Raw genomic sequence first — 22,089 nt, forward strand, 5'->3', positions numbered from 1 at the left:
AAGTGCTGCTAGTGAGTAGCACCTATGAAGGCCAGCCTGGCAGAGACCCGCCTTTGAATCTCCTGGGGCGATAATTACTCATCGCACCAGGTACTCATTTTAGGCTGATTCGACCTAGGGAAGACCCAAGACCGATTCAGATAATAATCATTGGTGTTGGTAAACCGGTCATGGGTCTCCCCTAGGTCGTCTCAGCCTCAAATAAGTACCTGGTGCGATGAGTAAACATCGCCACTTGGGAGACAAAGGCGGCCAGGCGTGGTGGTGGCCACCCACACCCTCGTGTGAAGTGCCGGCCTTTATAGGTGCTTGCTGGCAGCACTTGCCCCTACAGCCTGTTCACGCTATACGGGGGGATCTGTGTCTTTGTGTGCACGAGTCTGGGCGTTGTGCCCGTTCCTCTGCGCTGCTCACACTCCGTGCTCTCAGGACGCACGACTCAGATCCAGAATCCTCACTGTGTCACCAACATCACCATACACACCCAGTGCGGGGTAGAGCGGTTGACTAAACGAGTGGTGGATGGAGTGCAGCAGCTCCATTGAGTTGGCGCGGTAAAACGACAGCAGCCCCGCCTCCCAGTGCAGGTGACACCCGACTATCCGGGGAGGATTCCTCACCGGCACTGAGGTCCAGACACCACCATGATGCACGTCGCATCTGTTGTTATCTTTATATAACACCCAGGATGAGTCGTTCCTTCCCAGCCTGCACTCGTCACCACGCCCTTTCCGTGCGATCGTTCCGTACGCGACTCCAACCTCACAGCTCCCCGCCGCACCCCCCACGTCCACCTCCCAGTAGTGCTGACCCGACGAGAAGCTCTCGGAGCACAGGGCTTGGTACCACCAATCAAAGCGGTGTGGGTGATCGGGGCGACCCTGGGAGACAGCGGTCCACTTCACCGTCCTGAGGTCCGAGGAAATCTGGAGGTAGTTGCAGGCCGAGTTTGGGTCCACAGTCGGTGAGCGTCCGTCTGCAGTAACGATAATCACAGTAGCCGTGTAACAACAGCACGACTATAACAACAACACTCGTGCACTAACACGCACGTACACTACAATAGAGCAATTCATAATGAGCATTGTTATACAACGTTGTAATGCGTAGCTATCGGTGTGATGACATGAAACGGGCACTTTGTCAATCCACTGCTGGATGAGGGCCTCCCTACACCGTGTGGGTCGCGGGGGATATTTGACCATACTTCACCACGCCGGTCATCGCGCGTTGGCGAAGACAGGCGGCGCGGCTTTCGAGAGCACAGAAGTACAGTACAGCGGTGCGTTTGTCTGCCCCGCCATCTACATTTTTAAAAGTCGAGCTTCAGTTCAATATTCACTGTGTAATAGATGTAAAACATGTGATGTTACCATCAAAATGTGAACTGCTCTATATATTCTAATGCAAGGCTGAAAACTTTAAAGATATTAATTGCTTCCAACATGTATTTATTAAAATGTTTTAATTGAAATAGAACGATCAAACATAGAACAATTATTACGTTTTGTCGGTAAAGTGACGTAGGTAAAATAATAATAATATAAAATAATAATAATAATAATAAAATAGTAATAAAATATTAATACTAATAAAATAATAAAATAAAATAATAATAAAATAAAATATTAATAAATTAATATTGATAAAGTAATAATAAAATACTAATAAGATATTTTAATGATAAAATAATAACAAAATAGTCATAAAATAACATAGTATTAACTAATAATGATAAAAAAAATATTAAATTAAATAATAATATAATAATATAAAGTGATACAGTAAATCTAGCTGTGACGGTCCCACGTGAAGACGGAGGTTTGTGTTGCCTCCGAAACGTCGTGATTTAATTGAGTTATTTTCATTTATTATTTTATTTATTTATTTTTACCTACGTGACTTTACCGAAACAACCTAAGAGTATGAATCCTTGCAGTCACGAAAGCTTCAAATCTAGAATTAATTGTTAAGTTAAATCAATAAAGTTCTAATAATAAAAAATGAAACAATTCCAATAAGAAAGTAATAGGACTTTTCAAATCGCTAAAAATCGCAGCCTTTGCGATTTGCTAATCGCATTGTTTCAAATTGCGACTTCGATTTGAAATCGATTCATCGTTCAGCCCCACTGTGCGGTGGTGCCCGTGGGAGGCAGTGGATCACAGCAGCAGCAGCAGCGTGGATATCAACACCGCCGCAGCGTCTCTGTGTGTGTACAACAAACACAAACATCTCCCGTGTGTCACCTTTCACAGGCTGTAGGGGCAAGTGGTGCTGGTGAGCACCTGTGAAGGCCGGCACGGCACACGAGGTGGTGTGATAGTGTAGTGATGTACACTCGTGTGTGTGTGTGATAGTGTAGTGATGTACACTCGTGTGTGTGTGTGATAGTGTAGTGATGTACACTCGTGTGTGTGTGATAGTGTAGTGGTGTACACTCGTGTGTGTGTGTGTGTGATAGTGTAGTGGTGTACACTCGTGTGTGTGTGTGTGTGATAGTGTAGTGATGTACACTCGTGTGTGTGTGTGATAGTGTAGTGATGTACACTCGTGTGTGTGTGTGATAGTGTAGTGATGTACACTCGTGTGTGTGTGTGATAGTGTAGTGATGTACACTCGTGTGTGTGTGTGATAGTGTAGTGATGTACACTCGTGTGTGTGTTAGTGCAGTGATGTACACTCGTGTGTGTGTGATGGTGTAGTGATGTACACTCGTGTGTGTGATAGTGTAGTGATGTACACTCGTGTGTGTGTGATATTGTAGTGATGTACACTCGTGTGTGTGTGATATTGTAGTGATGTACACTCGTGTGTGTGTGATATTGTAGTGATGTACACTCGTGTGTGTGTGATAGTGTAGTGATGTACACTCGTGTGTGTGTGTGTGATAATGTTGTGATGTACACTCGTGTGTGTGTGTGTGTGATAGTGTAGTGATGTACATTCGTGTGTGTGATAGTGTAGTGATGTACATTCGTGTGTGTGATAGTGTAGTGATGTACACTCGTGTGTGATAGTGTATAGTGATGTACACTCGTGTGTGTGTGTGATGATGTAGTGATGTACACTAGTGTGTGTGTGTGATAGTGTAGTGATGTACACTCGTGTGTGTGATAGTGTAGTGATGAACACTCGTGTGTGTGTGATAGTGTAGTGATGTACACTCTGTGTGTGTGATAGTGTATAGTGATGTACACTCGTGTGTGATAGTGTATAGTGATGTACACTCGTGTGTGATAGTGTATAGTGATGTACACTCGTGTGTGTGTGATAGTGTATAGTGATGTACACTCGTGTGTGTGTGATAGTGTATAGTGATGTACACTCGTGTGTGTGTGATAGTGTATAGTGATGTACACTCGTGTGTGTGTGATAGTGTAGTGATGTACACTCGTGTGTGTGTGATAGTGTAGTGATGTACACTCGTGTGTGTGTGATAGTGTAGTGATGTACACTCGTGTGTGTGTGATAGTGTAGTGATGTACACTGTGTGCGTGTGATAGTGTAGTGATGTACACTGTGTGCGTGTGATAGTGTATTGATGTACACTCGTGTGTGTGTGTGATAGTGTATTGATGTACACTCGTGTGTGTGTGTGATAGTGTATTGATGTACACTCGTGTGTGTGTGTGATAGTGTATTGATGTACACTCGTGTGTGTGTGTGATAGTGTAGTGATGTACACTCGTGTGTGTGTGTGATAGTGTAGTGATGTACACTCGTGTGTGTGTGTGATAGTGTAGTGATGTACACTCGTGTGTGTGTGTGATAGTGTAGTGATGTACACTCGTGTGTGTGTGTGATAGTGTAGTGATGTACACTCGTGTGTGTGTGTGATAGTGTAGTGATGTACACTCGTGTGTGTGTGTGATAGTGTAGTGATGTACACTCGTGTGTGTGTGTGTGTGATAGTGTAGTGATGTACACTCGTGTGTGTGTGTGATCGTGTAGTGATGTACACTCGTGTGTGTGTGTGTGTGATAGTGTAGTGATGTATATTCGTGTGTGTGTGTGATAGTGTAGTGATGTACACCGTGTGTGTGTGATAGTGTAGTGATGTACACTCGTGTGTGTGATAGTGTAGTGATGTACACTGTGTGTGTGTGATAGTGTAGTGATGTACACTCGTGTGTGTGTGTGATAGTGTAGTGATGTACACTCGTGTGTGTGTGATAGTGTAGTGATGTACACTCGTGTGTGTGTGATAGTGTAGTGATGTACACTCGTGTGTGTGTGTGTGTTAGTGTAGTGATGTACACTCGTGTGTGTGTGATAGTGTAGTGATGTACACTCGTGTGTGTGTGTGTGGTAGTGTAGTGATGTACACTCGTATGTGTGTGATAATGTAGTGATGTACATTCGTGTGTGAGTGATAGTGTAGTAATGTACACTCGTGTGTGTGATAGTGTAGTGATGTACACTCGTGTGTGTGATAGTGTAGTGATGTACACTCGTGTGTTTGTGATAGTGTAGTGATGTACACTCGTGTGTGTGATAGTGTAGTGATGTACACTCGTGTGTTTGTGATAGTGTAGTGATGTACACTCGTATGTGTGTGTGTGATAGTGTAGTGATGTACACTCGTGTGTGTGTGATAGTGTAGTGATGTACACTCGTATGTGTGTGATAGTGTAGTGATGTACACTCGTATGTGTGTGTGTGATAGTGTAGTGATGTACACTCGTATGTGTGTGTGTGTGATAGTGTAGTGATGTACACTCGTATGTGTGTGTGTGATAGTGTAGTGATGTACACTCGTGTGTGTGTGTGATAGTGTAGTGATGTACCCACGTGTGTGTGTGTGATAGTGTAGTGATGTACACTCGTGTGTGTGTGATAGTGTAGTGATGTACACTCGTGTGCGTGTGTGTGATAGTGTAGTGATGTACACTCGTGTGTGTGTGTGATAGTGTAGTGATGTACACTCGTGTGTGTGTGTGATAGTGTAGTGATGTACACTCGTGTGTGTGTGTGATAGTGTAGTGATGTACACTCGTGTGTGTGTGTGATAGTGTAGTGATGTACACTCGTGTGTGTGTGTGATAGTGTAGTGATGTACACTCGTGTGTGTGTGTGATAGTGTAGTGATGTACACTCGTGTGTGTGTGTGATAGTGTAGTGATGTACACTCGTGTGTGTGTGTGTGTGATAGTGTAGTGATGTACACTCGTGTGTGTGTGTGTGATAGTGTAGTGATGTACACTCGTGTGTGTGTGTGTGATAGTGTAGTGATGTATATCGTGTGTGTGTGTGATAGTGTAGTGATGTACACCGTGTGTGTGTGATAGTGTAGTGATGTACACTCGTTGTGTGTGATAGTGTAGTGATGTACACTGTGTGTGTGTGATAGTGTAGTGATGTACACTCGTGTGTGTGTGATAGTGTAGTGATGTACACTCGTGTGTGTGTGTGATAGTGTAGTGATATACACTCGTGTGTGTGTGTGATAGTGTAGTGATGTACACTCGTGTGTGTGTGATAGTGTAGTGATGTACACTCGTGTGTGTGTGATAGTGTAGTGATGTACACTCGTGTGTGTGTGTGTGGTAGTGTAGTGATGTACACTCGTATGTGTGTGATAGTGTAGTGATGTACATTCGTGTGTGAGTGATAGTGTAGTGATGTACACTCGTGTGTGTGATAGTGTAGTGATGTACACTCGTGTGTGTGATAGTGTAGTGATGTACACTCGTGTGTGTGATAGTGTAGTGATGTACACTCGTGTGTGTGATAGTGTAGTGATGTACACTGTGTGTGATAGTGTAGTGATGTACACTCGTGTGTTTGTGATAGTGTAGTGATGTACACTCGTATGTGTGTGTGTGATAGTGTAGTGATGTACACTCGTATGTGTGTGTGTGATAGTGTAGTGATGTACACTTGTATGTGTGTGTGTGATAGTGTAGTGATTTACACCCGTGTGTGTGATAGTGTAGTGATGTACACTCGTATGTGTGTGTGTGATAGTGTAGTGATGTACACTCGTATGTGTGTGTGTGTGATAGTGTAGTGATGTACACTCGTATGTGTGATAGTGTAGTGATGTACACTCGTGTGTGTGTGTGTGTGATAGTGTAGTGATGTACCCACGTGTGTGTGTGTGTGATAGTGTAGTGATGTACACTCGTGTGTGTGTGATAGTGTAGTGATGTACACTCGTGTGCGTGTGTGTGATAGTGTAGTGATGTACACTCGTGTGTGTGATAGTGTAGTGATGTACACTCGTGTGTGTGTGATAGTGTAGTGATGTACACTCGTGTGTGTGTGATAGTGTAGTGATGTACACTCGTGTGCGTGTGATAGTGTAGTGATGTACACTCGTGTGCGTGTGTGTGATAGTGTAGTGATGTACACTCGTGTGTGTGATAGTGTAGTGATGTACACTCGTGTGTGTGATAGTGTAGTCTAGTCACTATTTAGTGATTTACACGGTCAACCAGGGTGAAGCCCTTAGCTGTCTGGCTGTCCGATAAACCTCTGAATATTCACAAATAATTCTCAAGGTGCCTTTGATTCTGAGAGCTTTACACATTAACACTGAACCCTAAGAATCCTAACTGTGTCTGAATCTGTATCACGCTGCCTCAAGTACGAATTATGAATCCTCAGAATCTCAGCCACAGCGTCTCTGTGTAAAACACCCACAGTGACAGCATAGCAACAGCATCCTGGGCAATAGTAATGCATCTGTAAGTATGTACAGTGATACACATGGTCAGCCACAGTGATAGCCCAGTCTGGCTTTGTGAGCCTCGGGTATTAACCTTGACCCCAATAATCCTTAAGGTGCCTTAGTAGGGATATAGTAGCCTCAAGCATCATTAATGAATATTGAGACTCATTAGGCTGCCTTAGTCTGGATATGAGCCTACAGCATTAACAATGAACCCTATGCATCACAACGGTGATGTAGTCTGGCTTTAGTCTGATGATGATTTCGATCACAGAGAAGACTCATAGTCATAGATTAATCTGCTACAATAGTTACTTTGTCCAACAGCATCCTCACTGGACTATACAAACATGTAATATCAATGGAGCTCATGTAATAGTGAAATACACTCGTGGTTGTGCTATATAGTATTGTCCAATGAATACATTACATTCGTAATGTTGATCTTTGCACGTGCAGTGCGTTCCAAGATTAACCAAGGTTATGCCTTAGTCTGATTCTGTGATCCTCAGCCATTAACTGGGGGAACCTAAGAATTCTTAAAGTGCCTTAGTTTGACTCTCTGAACATCAGTCTGTTAATATGAAGCCTAATAATCTGAAATGTGTCTTGGTCTGGATGTATGATCCTTGGGCATTACCAATCATCCATAAGATTCCTATAATTACTTTGATCTCGTTTTTAAAACCATAGCCTTTTTCATTGAATCATACAAATCCCGCAGGCTGCCTTTGTTCCCACAGTGCTGATGTTTGCCAGGTGTACTAGGTACTCATTAAGGCTGAGTCGATCTAGGAGAGGTCCAACATTGGTTCTGAATCCAGCCATGGCCGTGAATCACGTGTCGGTGACCATGTTTGTAGCTCGGTGCACAAACCACCCCATCTTCATTAAACATTCACTCTCGCTCATCCATACACCCATACACCTCCGATTAGCACGGTTGGTTACGTACAGTGTGAAAGAAGTTAAAGAAACATGGATACATATGTAGTGGTTTAACGCGCACCAAGGGAGGTAATTGCAAACACGTGTGGGCTGGGAACAGTGGGGTCGTACCGGGACAGGCTGGTGTTGCTGTGGGACAATGGAGGAGAGAGAGACAACCCGTTAGGCAATTATGGATGCAGGGCAGTGATTGGCCGGTTGTTGTTGTCAGGGACAGGGTGGCACCGCTAAGTCTGGAAATGAGGACAAGTGGCGCCGGGGGCTGGGGGCGCGGGGCGTTAGGGGGGACGCCAACCAATTAATTGGAAATTAATAGGGACGGTATAAATACGGGAGAGTGAGACGAGAAGTTGTGATAGGAGCTGGATGGAGTCGTTCGAAGCAGAAGAAGAAGTGTAGGGTAGCAGTGGAGTAGAAGAAGAAGTGTAGGGTAGCAGTGGAGTAGAAGAAGAAGTGTAGAGTAGCAGTGGAGTAGAAGAGAAGTGTAGAGTAGCAGTGGAGTAGAAGTGCAGAGTAGCAGTACCGACAGAGAAGCTGAACGAGAGAGATAGTCGAAGTGAGACGGAGAAGCCGAGACAGAGCGACAGTCGGAGTGAGACGGAGAAGCCGAGAGAGAGCGACAGTCGGAGTGAGACGCAGAAGCCGAGAGAGAGCGACGGCTGGAGTGGGACGCAGAAGCAGAGATGGGAGTCGGGAGAGACGGAGAGAGAGAGGGAGGACCGGGGCGAACGGGGCGAGCGAGGCCGGCAGAGCATGGCGAGCGGGTGGAGAACGCGCTGGAGAATGGTGGCGAAATGTGCTGTGTTGGATAAAATAAAGTGACGACAGAAAAGGAAAAAGTTGTCCGCGTAAAGTTCAGCACTACACATACACCATTACAAAGGCAAAGATATACCCGTATATCTTTAACAGACTGTTGGGGCAAATGCTGTTAGCGAGCACCTATGGAGACCAGCATGGCACACGAGGGGGTGGGTGGCCAGTACCACGCCCGACCGCTTTTGTATCTCTCGTGTCTATGTCTACACACTGCACCAGATACTAATTTGTTTGTATGTTTAACCTCTTTCGCACCGCACATAGCCGACCATGTATTTACGGCTGAGTCTTCCTAGGGGGGTTCAGGACCTGTTCAGATAATCATCACTGGTGTTGGCCGTGAGCAGAAATCGAACTCCAGTGGCTGGATTTGTAGCACTGGATTTGTAGCGCAGCATGCTAACTGCTAGACGACCCCTTTCCACACACTCCATTTCATCGCGACCTACACACAGCCACGATTACATATGCAATAACATACATGCACACGTGGCAAGAGTCCGTGTTACTCACACATGAACGGCAGCAGTTTGATCAGAGCTCCCTGCTGTGCGCTTATCGTGGCAATATCTTCTTTGCTGGGAGATGAGTGTGGAGCTTCCTTCTGAGCGTCTCTCCTATGACACCACAACCAGCAGTGACTCACACAGCCCGTGTCTTACACAGCATAATGACGCACAGCAATCATCACACAGCATCATCACACAGCATCATCGCACATATAATCATCACATGCAGCATCATCACACACAGCCAGTATCCTACAAAGCATCATCAAACGCAGCATCATCACGCCCGACCAGCATCATCACATACACTCCATACAGCATCATAACACAAAACATTATCACTCACAGCATCATCACACAGCATCCTCACACAGCATCATCTTCACAGACAGCATCATGACACACAGCATCATGTCTCACACACAGTCACCCAGTGTGTGAATCTGTGTGAGTTCATGAGTCCATACCGGTTTGTCTCCTTCAGGTGAACCTGCAGGAGTCAGACACAAGGGGCACGAGTCCGTTCATTTTGAGCCACGTTAACAACACGGTTATTGGTAGACGCGATGAGGGTGCGCTCAGCCATTCGCGTATCCCAGTGTTGTTGGTTGTAATCAAGACAAAGCCGTGGACTCGTTTGCACTCGATGATTATCATCAGCAAGGTGTCACCTCTCAAACCATTGCCACAGGCAATAGGCATACGTGGCACTCAACATCGAGCGGCAGTGATTGTGAACCAACATTCGAAATAATCGTCCACCCAGAGCATTGCGTTACCTTTGTCAGTAGTTTAGAAATTTTGGGACGATTTTTGGGTCCGGGTAAAACTGTGGCCTGGAGTCGGAGCCATTCCCAGTACACCTTTGTGTGCGACAGGGATGTCCTCTGGCTCCCACATGATTTAACATCTATTTCGACCACGTAGTTCGTGAAGCCTTCAACAGCTGTACCAGGGGAATTTCCATCTGGTACAGATACAATGGGAGGCTGATCGATGCCCGGGTGTGGTCAAGGGATGGCTCCCTATTGCTAAACCACGTTATGTATGCCGATGATCTGGTAATTGCTGCTCACTCAGAGGAGGAGTTGGAGGTGCTGCTGGTGAACCTGGAGCTTGCAACTAAGAGGTGGGGCCTTACCATCAGCCCCACCAAAACTAAGCACCTGCCTGGGTATTTTGTACCATCGGACACTCCACTCCCACAACTCGCAATTAGTGATAGGACAGGTGTGGAGAGAGTGTAGAGTTTTCCATACCTGGGTAGTGTGCTCATGACCGGCTCCGGTTTAACAGCAGAGGTCTCACTCCGAACCAGTCATGCGGCATTATCTTTTCATCGGTTGCGTAACGCTGTGTGGAAGCTACCTGGTCTGTCGCTCCGCACGAAGCTTCAGGTCTTCTCGGCCACAGTCATTCCCTCCCTTCTCTATGCTTGCGAAAAGTGCACCCCCATAATGGAACATCTTCGCCGGTTAGAAACATTTAGGCTGGCCTGCCTACGATCCATCCTGGGTTTAACCAGGCTGGATTGTGTGAGCTCACAAATCCTTGAAAGATGTGGATAAAGTCCCATCGGTGAGCTCCTCTGGCAGGCAAGGCTGCATTGGCTGGGTCATGTAGCCCGCATGCCCAGCCACCGCATGCCTAAATAGCTTTTGTTCGGCCGGATCGAGAGGGCTAAACGGGCGCGGTATGGGCTAGAGAAGAGATTGAGTGATGTAGTACAGGAGGACGTGGAGCTGAGTGGACTTGCCGATGACTGGTACCAGCGGTGTCAAGATCGGCCTCTGTGGAGGAGGTTCATGAAGGACGCTACTGGGCAGTTGGAGGCAGTCACCCTCCAACAACAACGGAGGGCGGAGGAGCGACGCTCACAACAACGAGCGGAGCGCCGGGTGGCTAAAGCACAGAAAGTTGGTACAGTAGGGGGTACACGTGGTGCATCAGCCAGTTATCTCAGTCAGTCGACCCGTGGCACCTGGGTCTGCCCCGTGACCTCCTGCTAGCGGGTATTCGACATTTCACGTGGCCTCAACGTGCACATAGCCTGGCACAAGCGTCGTGTTGACATCACCGCCACTTAGTGGCGAATGGCGGTTGTTGTGTCTGTGTGTGCACAAATGGCCCGTGTGTGTGTTTCTTTGTAGTGTCTGTGTGCGTGTCTGTTTGTGTATCTTTCATTTGTGTGTGCCTCCCCCGTGTGTGAGTTTGTGTGTTCAATTGTAGTGACTCATTGCGCCTCTTTCAATAAGCAAGACGGGATCGGGACTCAAGGTAAGTGAAAATGCAACGGATTTTTTTCTATTCATGTTACTTTATCTCATGTTTTATTTACTATACAGTTATTTTACAGTGTTACATGGAAATGTACAGTATTTCTTCTTATTTATGAGTTTAACAATGCTTCAGTTTTTTCTTGAACCAGAACACATTTCATGACAGCAATTGTAATGGAATTCAAATAGGGCACATTGTTGTGTTCCGACTTATGAACTGTTCGTCTTTGCGAACAGGCCTGGGAACGAGTTGTGTTCGTAAGTCGAGTACTATCCTAGCTATGAAAATGCTCTACCTGCAGGAACGTGAGCGAGTCCCTCTCCTCCTGCAGAGCGCGCAGGCGCGTGGCTCCTGCCTTGAGGTCGCTGATCTCGTGCTCGTAATGAGCGATGTTCTCCTCGATCCGGGACAGCAGCTTGCCCCCCTTCACATCCACGCGATCCAGAGCCGTCTTCTCATCGTCACCCAGCATCGCCCTCATGTGGGCGAACTCGCCTGAGATATGAGCCTTGGTCTGGACCATGCAATCCTGCAGGGGTGTGCGATGGATGCTATCAATTAATATTCAATGCTATAAACACCAAAATCACGTTGTTTTCTGGTTACTCCAAACCTAGTTTGCCCTGCCTCCACATTATGTGTCTGCACTTACATCTCATTGAACAGGTCGATAACTTTTAAGTATCTAGTTCCTTCATATCCATAATATGGTTAGTAAAATGAAAAGTAAAATTGGATTCCTCTGGAAATAATCACAACATAAAGTGAAACATTAAATTGTAAATCGAAACATAATTTTCCATACGGTCCCATTATATGACCTAAGATGCATTACTGAACCAAAACGTACTAAAAAACATAGTTCAAAACAACTGAGATATTTTACGCACAAATATGGAAAACAATAACGACTAATAACTTACTATAATTACCTGTTATTAAAACTAGCTCACATTGCTGGAATGTCCATGCCTCTCAACATAGGCTGGGCTCTCTCCCCTCCCTCCACCGTTTCAATTCACTATTAGCTCAGACTACACACTTCAGCTGCTGTAACTGCATGGACCCAACCCTTTGTTGTTAATTTTTGTATTGCCATTATGGTCTTTTTATTCACTCGATCGAACAAAGACGGCCGCTGCATCGCATGCTTTCAGGTGCGCTTCTGTGGCCATCTGGAACGTTCTTCCTTCAAATATTAGGAAGCCATTGGAGCTATGTACTTTTACATCGTCTCGATTGAGAACTGTCTTTGTGTTCAGTTTGTTGTCCTTCCGCCGTACCTCCGATTAGCACGATTGGCTTACGTAAAATCATGTTCACTTCACCTCAAGCTCATCTGTGTACTAACCATACATTAGTCCTTTTTTGGTGCAATACACCTGTTGTTAATTTTGTTAATATTGTTATGGTTGTTTGTAAAAAAAAATTCCGGTAGCTCTGAAGCACTCTTTTCATGTTGCATATCCCTCCCCAACTATCAACTTTATATTGTTTTTGTTCTATGCTGATGCATCAGGATTTCCCTTGCAAATTAACTGGGTTCATGGCTTAATGGGATTTTCTGTGTAACAATTAATATTCAGGGCCCTATCACTATGCAGGGCAGTAAAGGCAGGATAGCTAAATCCTACGCAGACCAAACCTAGACATAGGTCAGTCAGTGTAGATTAATCAAAGCTGTGCAGTTTATTGTAATACACTTAAACACAATACCACAAGATTCTGTTCCAAATAAATTCCTGTCACCTGAACACAGATGCAAATTACCGGGCTGTCCAAGTCAACTTTAAGTGGAGGTGTAAAGAGTAGTGAGTTGCGTGGTGAGTGGGATATGTATATATGCTGAATCAATGCAGCTATAATTATGCACTCCCAGAAGACCGTGGATGTTTAGAAATATGTATTTTAGGTGGAGAGACAAATCTATACGGCAAAAATATCGTTCATTTATCTATTTTCATAGTTATATTCTCCACCACAAATCTAATAATTATGTTTGTGTTGTGTATTATGATTTGGCATCGCACTACGAACTATATCTTTATGAGAAGGTCCTTACCTATGAACATAGGGAAGTACACCAGCATTGACTACAGCAAGCCTGGCTGATACTGAGACACTGGATATGGAAACCAGTCCAGAGCTTTCTTGTACTGAATCAATACTTTTGAAACGATGCACTCCCACGTCGTGAGGCTGATATGATGTGTACATTTTTCTCATAATTTTTATACAGAGGCATTATCTGCTTATCGGTTTTTATTACTAATGTTTTCCACAACATTGAGGTTTTGCGTAATTATTATCACCAGCTGACTTAATTCCCTCTTTTACAGCAGGATTTCCATGGCATTGGATACTCGTAACCTTATCGTGGAGGTGATGTTTGTGTGTTCTAATGACCCTCAGAGCTATGTCGCCTGGAGTCTTGTACTCCTGGTAGGATCTCCCTTAGTGAACAGGTCTGGGCGGACGTTCCAGACAAATAATGGTCCCAAAAAACCATCCCTTTATGAATGGTTAAAAAATACCAAAATCAGACAACTTGACCCAGACAAGGTATACCGGGACACCCCCCCTGGAGCCAGGCCTGGGGGTGGTGTTTGCCGAGAAGAGCCTGGTGGGCAGGAGACCCACGTAATTCGGTTGAGCCCTGCCCGAAATGGCTACGTGGCACCGTCCTGTGGCCCCACCATCCGCAGGAGGAAGAGTGAGGGGCGGATGCAATGCCAGTATTGCAGGGAGTGGGATGGTCTCAGACGGACTGGACCTTGGCAATGGGCACTAGCTATTGGGACCTGGAATGTCACATCACTGGGGGGGCGGGGGGGGAAGGAGCCGGCATTGGTGGAGGAGGTGGAAAGGTACCGACTAGATGTAGTTGGTCTCACCTACACACACAGCATTGGCACTGGAAGTAAACTTCTCAATCGGGGGTGGTCTCTCTCCTGTTCTGGCATAACCCCTGGTGAGAGGCCCCGGGTGAATGGGGGATACTCACAAGCCCCCGGCTGGGTGCTGTTCAGTTGGAGTTTGTCCCAGTGGGAAATGATGTAGATACCTGGAGAGGCGTGATAAGGGGGAATGCCACCCTTGATCCGACTCCGAATGTTGAGATGTTACTGGAATTCTGTGATAGTAACAGAATGTCAATAACAAACACCATGTTTGAACAAAAGGATGCTCATGTGTGTACTTGGCAACAGGGCACCTTGGGCCGAAGGTCAATGATTGACTTTATATTGGTATTATCAGAACTAAGGACATATGTTGTGGACACTCAGGTGAAGAAAGGGGCAGAGCTGTCAACTGATCACCACCTGGTGGAAAGTTAGATGCAATGCTTGGAGCACTGACCAGATAGACGTGGAAGGCCCAAACGAATAGTGCAGCTTTTCTGGGACGTCTGGCAGAAGACCCAGTGCAGAAAGATTTTAAATTCCACCTCTGGAAAAACTTATCTTGCTCTCCAGAAAAGGTGATGGACATTGAGTCCGAGTGGACAATGTTCAGGACCTCGATTGTGGATGCGACTGTGAAAAGCTGTTGTTGGAAGACAGTTAGTGCCTTTGAAAGTGGCAAACCTAGGTCCCGTTAGTGGACACCAATGCTGAGGGACGCTGTCAAGTTGAATAAGGAGGCTTTTTCCTAGCTATGCTCGGAAAAAGGTCTCCTTGCTCGATTGAGAGGTACCTGCTTGCCAAGAGGGTGGCAGCGGTAGCAATCACTGATGCGAAAGCCCGGGCATGGGAGGAACTTGGAGAGGCCATGGAGAGAGACTTGCTGTCAGCCTCAAAGATATTCTGGCAAACCATCCGACGCATTGGGAAGGGTCGACGGGGCGTGGCCCAGGCTGTTCCTAGTAAGGGTGGCGTAACATTGAACTCAACTAAGGAGATAGCTGACAGCTGGAAGAAACATTTTGGTGAGCTCCTCAACCCGGTGGACAAGCCCTCCTCTCAGAAGCCAGCTCTAGAAACAGCTGGGGGGGATCAGATCCATCATGGCTGCTGAAGTCTCTGCGGCGGTTGAGGGTCTTCATAGCGGCAAAGCTGCTAGAGTGGACGAGATTCACCCAGAGTTCTTGAAAGCACTGGACAGTGTTGGTGTGTCGTCGTTAACAGGCCTCTTCAATGTTGCATGGAAGGCGATGGGTACAGTACCTCTGGATTGGCAAACTGGAGCCGTGGTTCCCATTTTTAAGAAAGGGGACTAGAGGGTGTGCTCCAACTAAAGACAGTTCACACTCCTTAGCGTCCCAGGTAAAGCCAAGGCTAGAGTGCTGGAGTGGAGGCTCCTGCCGGTTGGTTGATCCTCAAAGGATTCCGTCAGGGTCGTGGAACAATAGACCAGCTCTTTTCCTTCTTACAGATATTTGAGGGGTCATGAGGGTATGCTTCTCCAGTCTACCTTTGCTTTGTAAACTTGGAGAAGGCATATGACCAAGTTCCCTGTAATGCTTTCGTGACTGCAGGAATTACGAAAGCTCCAAATCAAGTTTGAACCACCTCTACGGGGAGGATTCAAGTTTTTTTTCTCTCTCTCTCTGTGTCTCTGTGTTGTCTCTCTCTGCTTGTGTGTCTGTCTTTGTCTCCATGTCTGTGTTTTGTCTCTCTCTCAAATTTAACACTTAACTTCTAATTTAGCAATCTTTGAAAGAACGTAATCAACCAGGCTATGCATTAATTGTGTGTTGACCGACTTTCTGTGTTTCATTGCATTGCATTTCCAAATTTTACTAAGTTTTGTTTAATTAAGTGTGTTTTCTCTCTCTGTGTGTGTCTTTGTGTTGTTGCTCTAGTTTTCCAGCAGTCACGACAGCTCCAAATCTCTCATTGACATGCTAATTTCTCTACCCCCCCTCTCTTTCTCTGCCTCCCTCTCGCTCTATTTAAGGCCTCGACACAGAGGCGTTGTTTCTCTGTGTGCCTATGCGTGTGTCTCTCTCTGTGTGTCTCTGTGTTATCTCTGCTTATGTCTGTCTATATGTCTCCGTGTCTGTGTTTTATCTCTCTATCAAATTTTGCAACCTTTGGAAGAACGTAATCAACCAGGTAGGGTGTTGACTGTTACGTTATGTGTTGTATTGCATTATATTTCTAAGTCTACTAGCTTTATTTTCTCTTTCATTCGTACCTGATGATGATTGCTTGTGTTGCAATCGAAACGTCGTATGCTATTATTTAATTTATTTTTCTTTCTACGTGACTTTACCGAAAGAACCAAAGAGTAATTCTTGCAGTCACGAAAGCTCCAAATCAAGTTTGAGTTTAAGTACCTCGGGGTTTCTTTCCTGAGTGATGGTAAGTGGGAGCGGGAGATCGGCCGGTGGATCAGTGCGGCGTTCCAAGTGTTGCAGGCATTGTACCGTTCCATGGTCGTGAAGTGGGAGGTGAGTTATCGAACAAATCTTTTGCTTTACAGGTCGATCTACGTTCCCACATTCACCTATTGTCATGAGCTTTGGATAATATCTGAAAGGATGAAATCGCGGGTACAAGGGACCGAAATGGGGTTTCTCTGCATGGTTGCTGGGCTTACTCTCCATGATTGGGTGAGGAGCTCAGTAATCCAGGAAAGCCTCAGAGTGGGGCTGCTGTTCCTCTGGATCGAAAGGAGCCATTTGAGGTGGTTTGGGCACCTGGTAAGGATGCCCCCCGGTAGACTCCCCCTGGAACTCTCCTGGGAATGTTTCACTGGGCGAAGACCCCGGGGCCGACCCAGGACACGCTGGCGGGACTATGTCACTCGGCTGGCCTGGGAACGCCTGGGAATTCCCCAGGAAGTGCTAGAGCCTGTCACCAGGGAAAGAGATGTCTAGATCGTTCTACTCAACATTCTGCTTCCACGACCCTCACCAGGACAAGTGGATTGAGAAACGAATGAATGAACAAACTCATGAATGCGATAATGCAAACAGGCTCAGAGCAATACCGTTGAAGACATATCAAAAGTAGACGCAATCACGTAATTATCCTTTCCATTAAAATGTACGACACCAAAAGAGTGATTCACTAATACATCACGATTCGTTCACGTAAAAATGTTTGAAATAGTCATTGACTCTACGTTGTGTTGAGTCTGCTTGACAGTTGTATGCGTGTCATGAGCGCACAAGTGTTTTCTTGCATTCCCTACACGCTCTTGAAGCCGCATCTCTAGTGTTTATTGTAGCATTTATTAGACGATTTCCTGTCGCATTTTACCATCTTCACATGTTTAATGTCTAGTTTCTAATTCAATACAGTTGTTGCTCCATACTGTGTTATTTTATCTCACCTATTGCAAGTCATTCGAGTTATCCTGCGAAATGCTTTGCAGTCTCAACAAATATTAACCTTTTTTCCATAAACGTTGCATTTGTTTACATTTCAAGCACCCATAACGATAATAATAATAGTTCAATATCCTGCAAAGTTACTACACATTGATTCAAAAGTAAAAAAGTTTACTTGAGTCTATGAAGTTGTCCTCACAGGGAGAGTCACAGACTCCAAGCAGGGTGGAGGTCACAGGGTAACAAAGTCCACGCGTCGTACCTGCACGTCCTTGCGAGCGGCCTTCATCTGTCCCACGGACGCCTCCGCCTTCTTCCTCTTCTCCTCCACCGCTCGCGTCTCCTCTCCGACTCCATTCTGTGAGAGACGAAGTCACTAGAGGAGACTCCACTCCCTGAGCGACTCCCTCTCAGCCCCACCACACACGGAGCCCCCCACATTGATGGCCAGGAAGTCATCCCAGACTGATTGAAAAAGTCTAAAAGGGCAAGGGACGGTGGAGAGAGAATCAACTCATGGTGATGTTCGTTGCATGAGATGTTTCTAATAATCCCAGTGACACTGATTATTTACTTCCCATGTTGTTATGGCCAGTGAGTTGAGGTATAGTTTTTTTCTGTACCTGAGTAGCTCTCACTCCTTGAGGGCCTCACCTTACGTGTCTCGTGCTCATCCTTGAGCGTGATGACCCGATGTCCTATGTGGTCTCCTGCGATGGTGCAGTCCCTTGTTGTATGTGTTGGGTTATGAAATTTTGATAAAAATAATAAAAATTAATAATTTTCCGAAAAATGCGCAAATCGCATTAATTATGATAGTGTGTGTATTAACATGCATACATTATGATAATGCATGTAATTATATGCATAAATTATGATAATCGTAGAGATAATCGTAGTAATTTATGCGGATGCTTGCGGTTATGTTAATGTGTGCAGTTGTGATAATTAGGCTCGGTTTCGTTTATCCAGGGTTATATCAATCAGGATAACACGATTATCATCGATTAAACATTTGCTGATTATCTTAGTGTGTTTATTATTTTTAGGTCTCCAGGTTCAGATCTCATCACAGGATACAGTTGTCAAGAATAAGGCAGTTTTGCATGGACTTGGAAAGAAGCACTCGAACAGTTGGTGTTAAGCAATTTTAATTCTAAACAAGCACATGACACTCTAGTATGCGAAAGCGAGTATACGTCAATAAATTCCTGGGCAATCTTATGCAATTAACGAAACTGAATGACTAAAAATACTTCTTCATTGGCGAAATTATGCAGTTAACGAAAATGAATGACTAAAACATTTCTTATTCATGTAACTCGACGGCAGCAACTGCTTTGCACGATCAGTTGATATTGAACGCACCACCTCGAAATGGCAACCCTTTTTGAAACGCAAAGACAGTTTTTCTTTTAAAGTCTTATTCGTGTGCGTGCTGTGTGTGCGTTGTTCCCTTGTAATATTAATTAATTCTTAGAGTCGGGAGTTGTGTCGTTAGCTTGTGTGGTGTGGGAGGATACGAACAGCGGCCAGCTTCCTCTGGGTGGGGCGTGGCCGCATCGAGTCGTGCTGCTCCCTCGCTCGGCGTGTCGCTCGGCTTTTGCTCTCTCTCTCTCTCCACTGCTGGATTGAGCGGCGTTGGCACGATGTTCCTTGAAGAAACTTGCTTGCTTGGCGCTTGATGGTTCCGGGGGCTTGGTGCTGCTCGTGCGCTCTCTCTCTCTACTGCTAGATTGACGAGTTGGCACAATGCTGTCCTTGAAGATGCTCGGTCGCTCGTGTCGCTCGGTGGCGCTGGGTGGCGCTCGCGCTTTCTTGGTGGCAGCCCCCGGCTTCTCCACTGCTCGATTGATTGTTGAGTCGGCACGATGCTCGCCGCCGCTCTGGACGTCTTGTGTGTTCACACTGGTCGTTGGTCGGTGTGCCCTCAGGCACACGGTGCATTCGATGGCGCTGTCCTCTCCCTCACAGCCGTTTGACCAGGCTTCCTCCACTGCTTCGCGCTCTCTGCTTTGCACGCTTGGTCGACGCTTGGCGATCTCCGCCCTTTTACAGGTTGATTGCTTGTCGTCACTCGTCACTCTCTCTGCTCCGTGCTTCCTTTGTTCGGGCAGCTGCCAGCTTCACTCGCACTTAACTTCGTTCTGCGAGAAGCGACCTGTTATCGGCATCGGTGTTTCGTGTCCTCACGACGCTCCGCCAGCCGGAGCACGGCTGAAACCCAGCCCTGACCCAGGTTGAACTCAGACTTCTGCGACTCGAACGACCCCTCCTCGTTCCATCACTTTTCGAGGCACAACCGCCCCAGCTCTCTTGCGAGCCCCCCGTCGCAACGCTGCGTCGCAGGCCGAGTTGCGAGACCGAGCGCCCCTCGGACAGACTGCTCTCAGACTGTCACTTTAACGACGTCTCGTCGTCCCATCTCTCCTGGAGGCACGACTGCCACACCTCTCTTGCGAGCCCCGTCGCAACACCGCGTCGCAAGCCGAGTTGCGAGACTGAGCACGACTCAACCCAGACTGCTCTCAGGCTGCCACTTTAACGATGTCTCGTCGTCCCATCTCTTCTCGAGGCACGACTGCCACAGCTCCCTTGCGTGCCCCGTCGCAACGCTGAGCTCGACTCGGACTAGACTGCTCTCAGGCTGCCACTTTAACGATGTCTCGTCGTCCCATCTCTTCTCGAGGCACGACTGCCACAGCTCCCTTGCGTGCCCCGTCGCAACGCTGAGCTCGACTCGGACCAGACTGCCCGTTCGCTGTGTGTGTGCCTAACTAAAACGTGACTCCTTTCTCTCTCTCCGCGTCTCTTGCGAGAGAAAACAAACAACAAAACAGATGTCTTTGGAATGTCAGGCACCGATTCCCCCCTGTGACCTTTTTGCTCCCTCCTTGCTTGCCCTGCGTGGGTCATTCTGAGGTCAGACACTGCTGGAAGACAAAGGTGGTCGAGGAGATGTATGCGATACATTATGTGGTCCTGTGTGTTACATTTATTCTTGAGTTATATTTTAATGTCCTGAGGTTAAGTGCAACTAAGTTTCCACTTATGCTTTCTTGACTGTTGGAATTCGTAATTATTATTTTTTTTTTTGGTCAGGTAGATAGAAACATACAATACAAAAATAATATATATATACGGTGAATACGAGGAATACAAGGGAATTACTAATAAAAAAAGCCCCTATTGTTTGTTGGTTCATTCTTTCTGTTAAGTTTCTACTTTTCGGTTAGGAAAACGTTAAGAAAATGCGAAGTTTCAACCGTTATTTACTGTGCACCTTATCTGTACATCTCCAGATGTCTTGGGAGGTTTAGTCCATACATCTTTTTGTCCGTCTGGATGTCTATGACCTCTTCGTGACCGAATTCCTATCATTTCAACCGCCCTCCATGTCTCATGGACTCCCGGTGTGCCCGTGAGGAGAAGTGAGCCGTCCTCATTATTAAAAAAAATATATATATAGATATAATAAAAACAAAAAACAAAATTTTCTTAATTATTCTTAATATTAATAACGGAAAACAGGGCATAGATCCAACACCCTGCACACGAGGCTCTCGTCCTGCTTACAGAAGAACCTGTAAGGGTCTCCATGCTGTTGGCAGCTTCGCTCCTCCAGGCTGACAATGGGAGCCACCAGGACGTGGTCCATCAACTTGGGGTTTTTCAGGTGAGGCTTCAGGTGGGACTCACACAGGGACATCTCACACCTGAGGCAGGTCTTAACTGCAGGAGTCTCCCCATCATCACAGCCACCACAGAAGACAACTCCGGCCATCCTCTCTCCAACTTTGAGCTGCTCCACCAGGTTGGCAAGCGCCACGTTCCTCTTCAGCTGAGGCCGCTCAGAGAAGGCCGCTTGGCACTGCGGGCAGCTGAAGCTGCTCGCTCTCTCCCAGGAACCGTCCAGACACCGGATGCAGAACGAGTGTCCGCAGCTCAGCGTGGAGGGGCAGTCAAACGTGCCCAGGCAGATGGGGCAGCTCAGCTCACTGTCTACACAATCACTGGGAGACGCGCTCGCCATGGCCCATGGCTTCACTCGGACTCAGTCGCTCGCCGCGGCTCACAGAGGAGCTATCGCAGCAGCAGCTGCTCACACAGCGGAGTCAAATAAAGAAATGAACTTGACTTGACCTGCAGTTAAGTTATAAATACCCCGAGACACTCCCTGGAATGTTCCACAAGGCGGCCGGGTTCACTTGTATAGACGTGGAGTTACAGTCACACACTGTGTTAGCTAAACCTGCTTTTTGTGTTTAGTTTGTTGTCTTCTAGCACTTCGAATTAGCACGGTTGGCTACGTACGGTGTGGAAGAAGTTCAACATACATACATTGTTTTGACTGGTCTCAAGTGATATAATATTTGGATAAATAAACCGAGCAGCAGCCAGGGACACAGCGATGGTTTGTTCCACAGACTGGTTTGACAGGCTCGGGTAAGGATATATGCATTGCCATAGTTGAACCGCACCTTGTGCATACATTCTAACTCAGAGGATAACTTGTTTTTTTACATGTGTCTTTATCCATTTTACTTTTTAATCGTATTTTCAATGCTTATGAAGTT

At 46.3% G+C, this 22,089-nt stretch overlaps 1 protein-coding gene across 1 annotated transcript; it reads right to left on the reverse strand.

Moving 5' to 3' along the window:
• Positions 1–170: 170 nt before the first annotated feature.
• Positions 171–21,602, reverse strand: LOC133359575 (E3 ubiquitin/ISG15 ligase TRIM25-like). Its single transcript, XM_061578020.1, has 7 exons — positions 21,058–21,602; positions 18,167–18,239; positions 17,775–17,870; positions 11,528–11,761; positions 9,420–9,442; positions 8,957–9,060; positions 171–976 (listed from the first exon to the last, which is right to left on the reverse strand). The coding sequence occupies exons 1-7, from the start codon at positions 21,543–21,545 to the stop codon at positions 426–428; spliced, it is 1,569 nt and encodes a 522-aa protein (XP_061434004.1). The 5' UTR covers positions 21,546–21,602; the 3' UTR covers positions 171–425.
• Positions 21,603–22,089: the final 487 nt, after the last annotated feature.

The sequence above is a fragment of the Lethenteron reissneri genome, chromosome 65 (assembly GCF_015708825.2).
Source record: "Lethenteron reissneri isolate LAM-NWPU_2019-01 chromosome 65, ASM1570882v1, whole genome shotgun sequence".
Lineage (NCBI taxonomy): Eukaryota > Metazoa > Chordata > Hyperoartia > Petromyzontiformes > Petromyzontidae > Lethenteron > Lethenteron reissneri.

Bases quoted from the DNA above. Each gene is read 5' to 3' on its own strand.
- LOC133359575 (XM_061578020.1), bottom strand. From the start codon at position 21,545: ATGGCGAGCGCGTCTCCCAGTGATTGTGTAGACAGTGAGCTGAGCTGC. The intron at 9,061-9,419 runs GTATGGACTCAT...GTGGTGTCATAG, and splicing joins CACCTGAAGGAGACAAACCG to GAGAGACGCTCAGAAGGAAG. The intron at 977-8,956 runs GTGAGTAACACG...TCGTTACTGCAG, and splicing joins CAAACTGCTGCCGTTCATGT to ACGGACGCTCACCGACTGTG.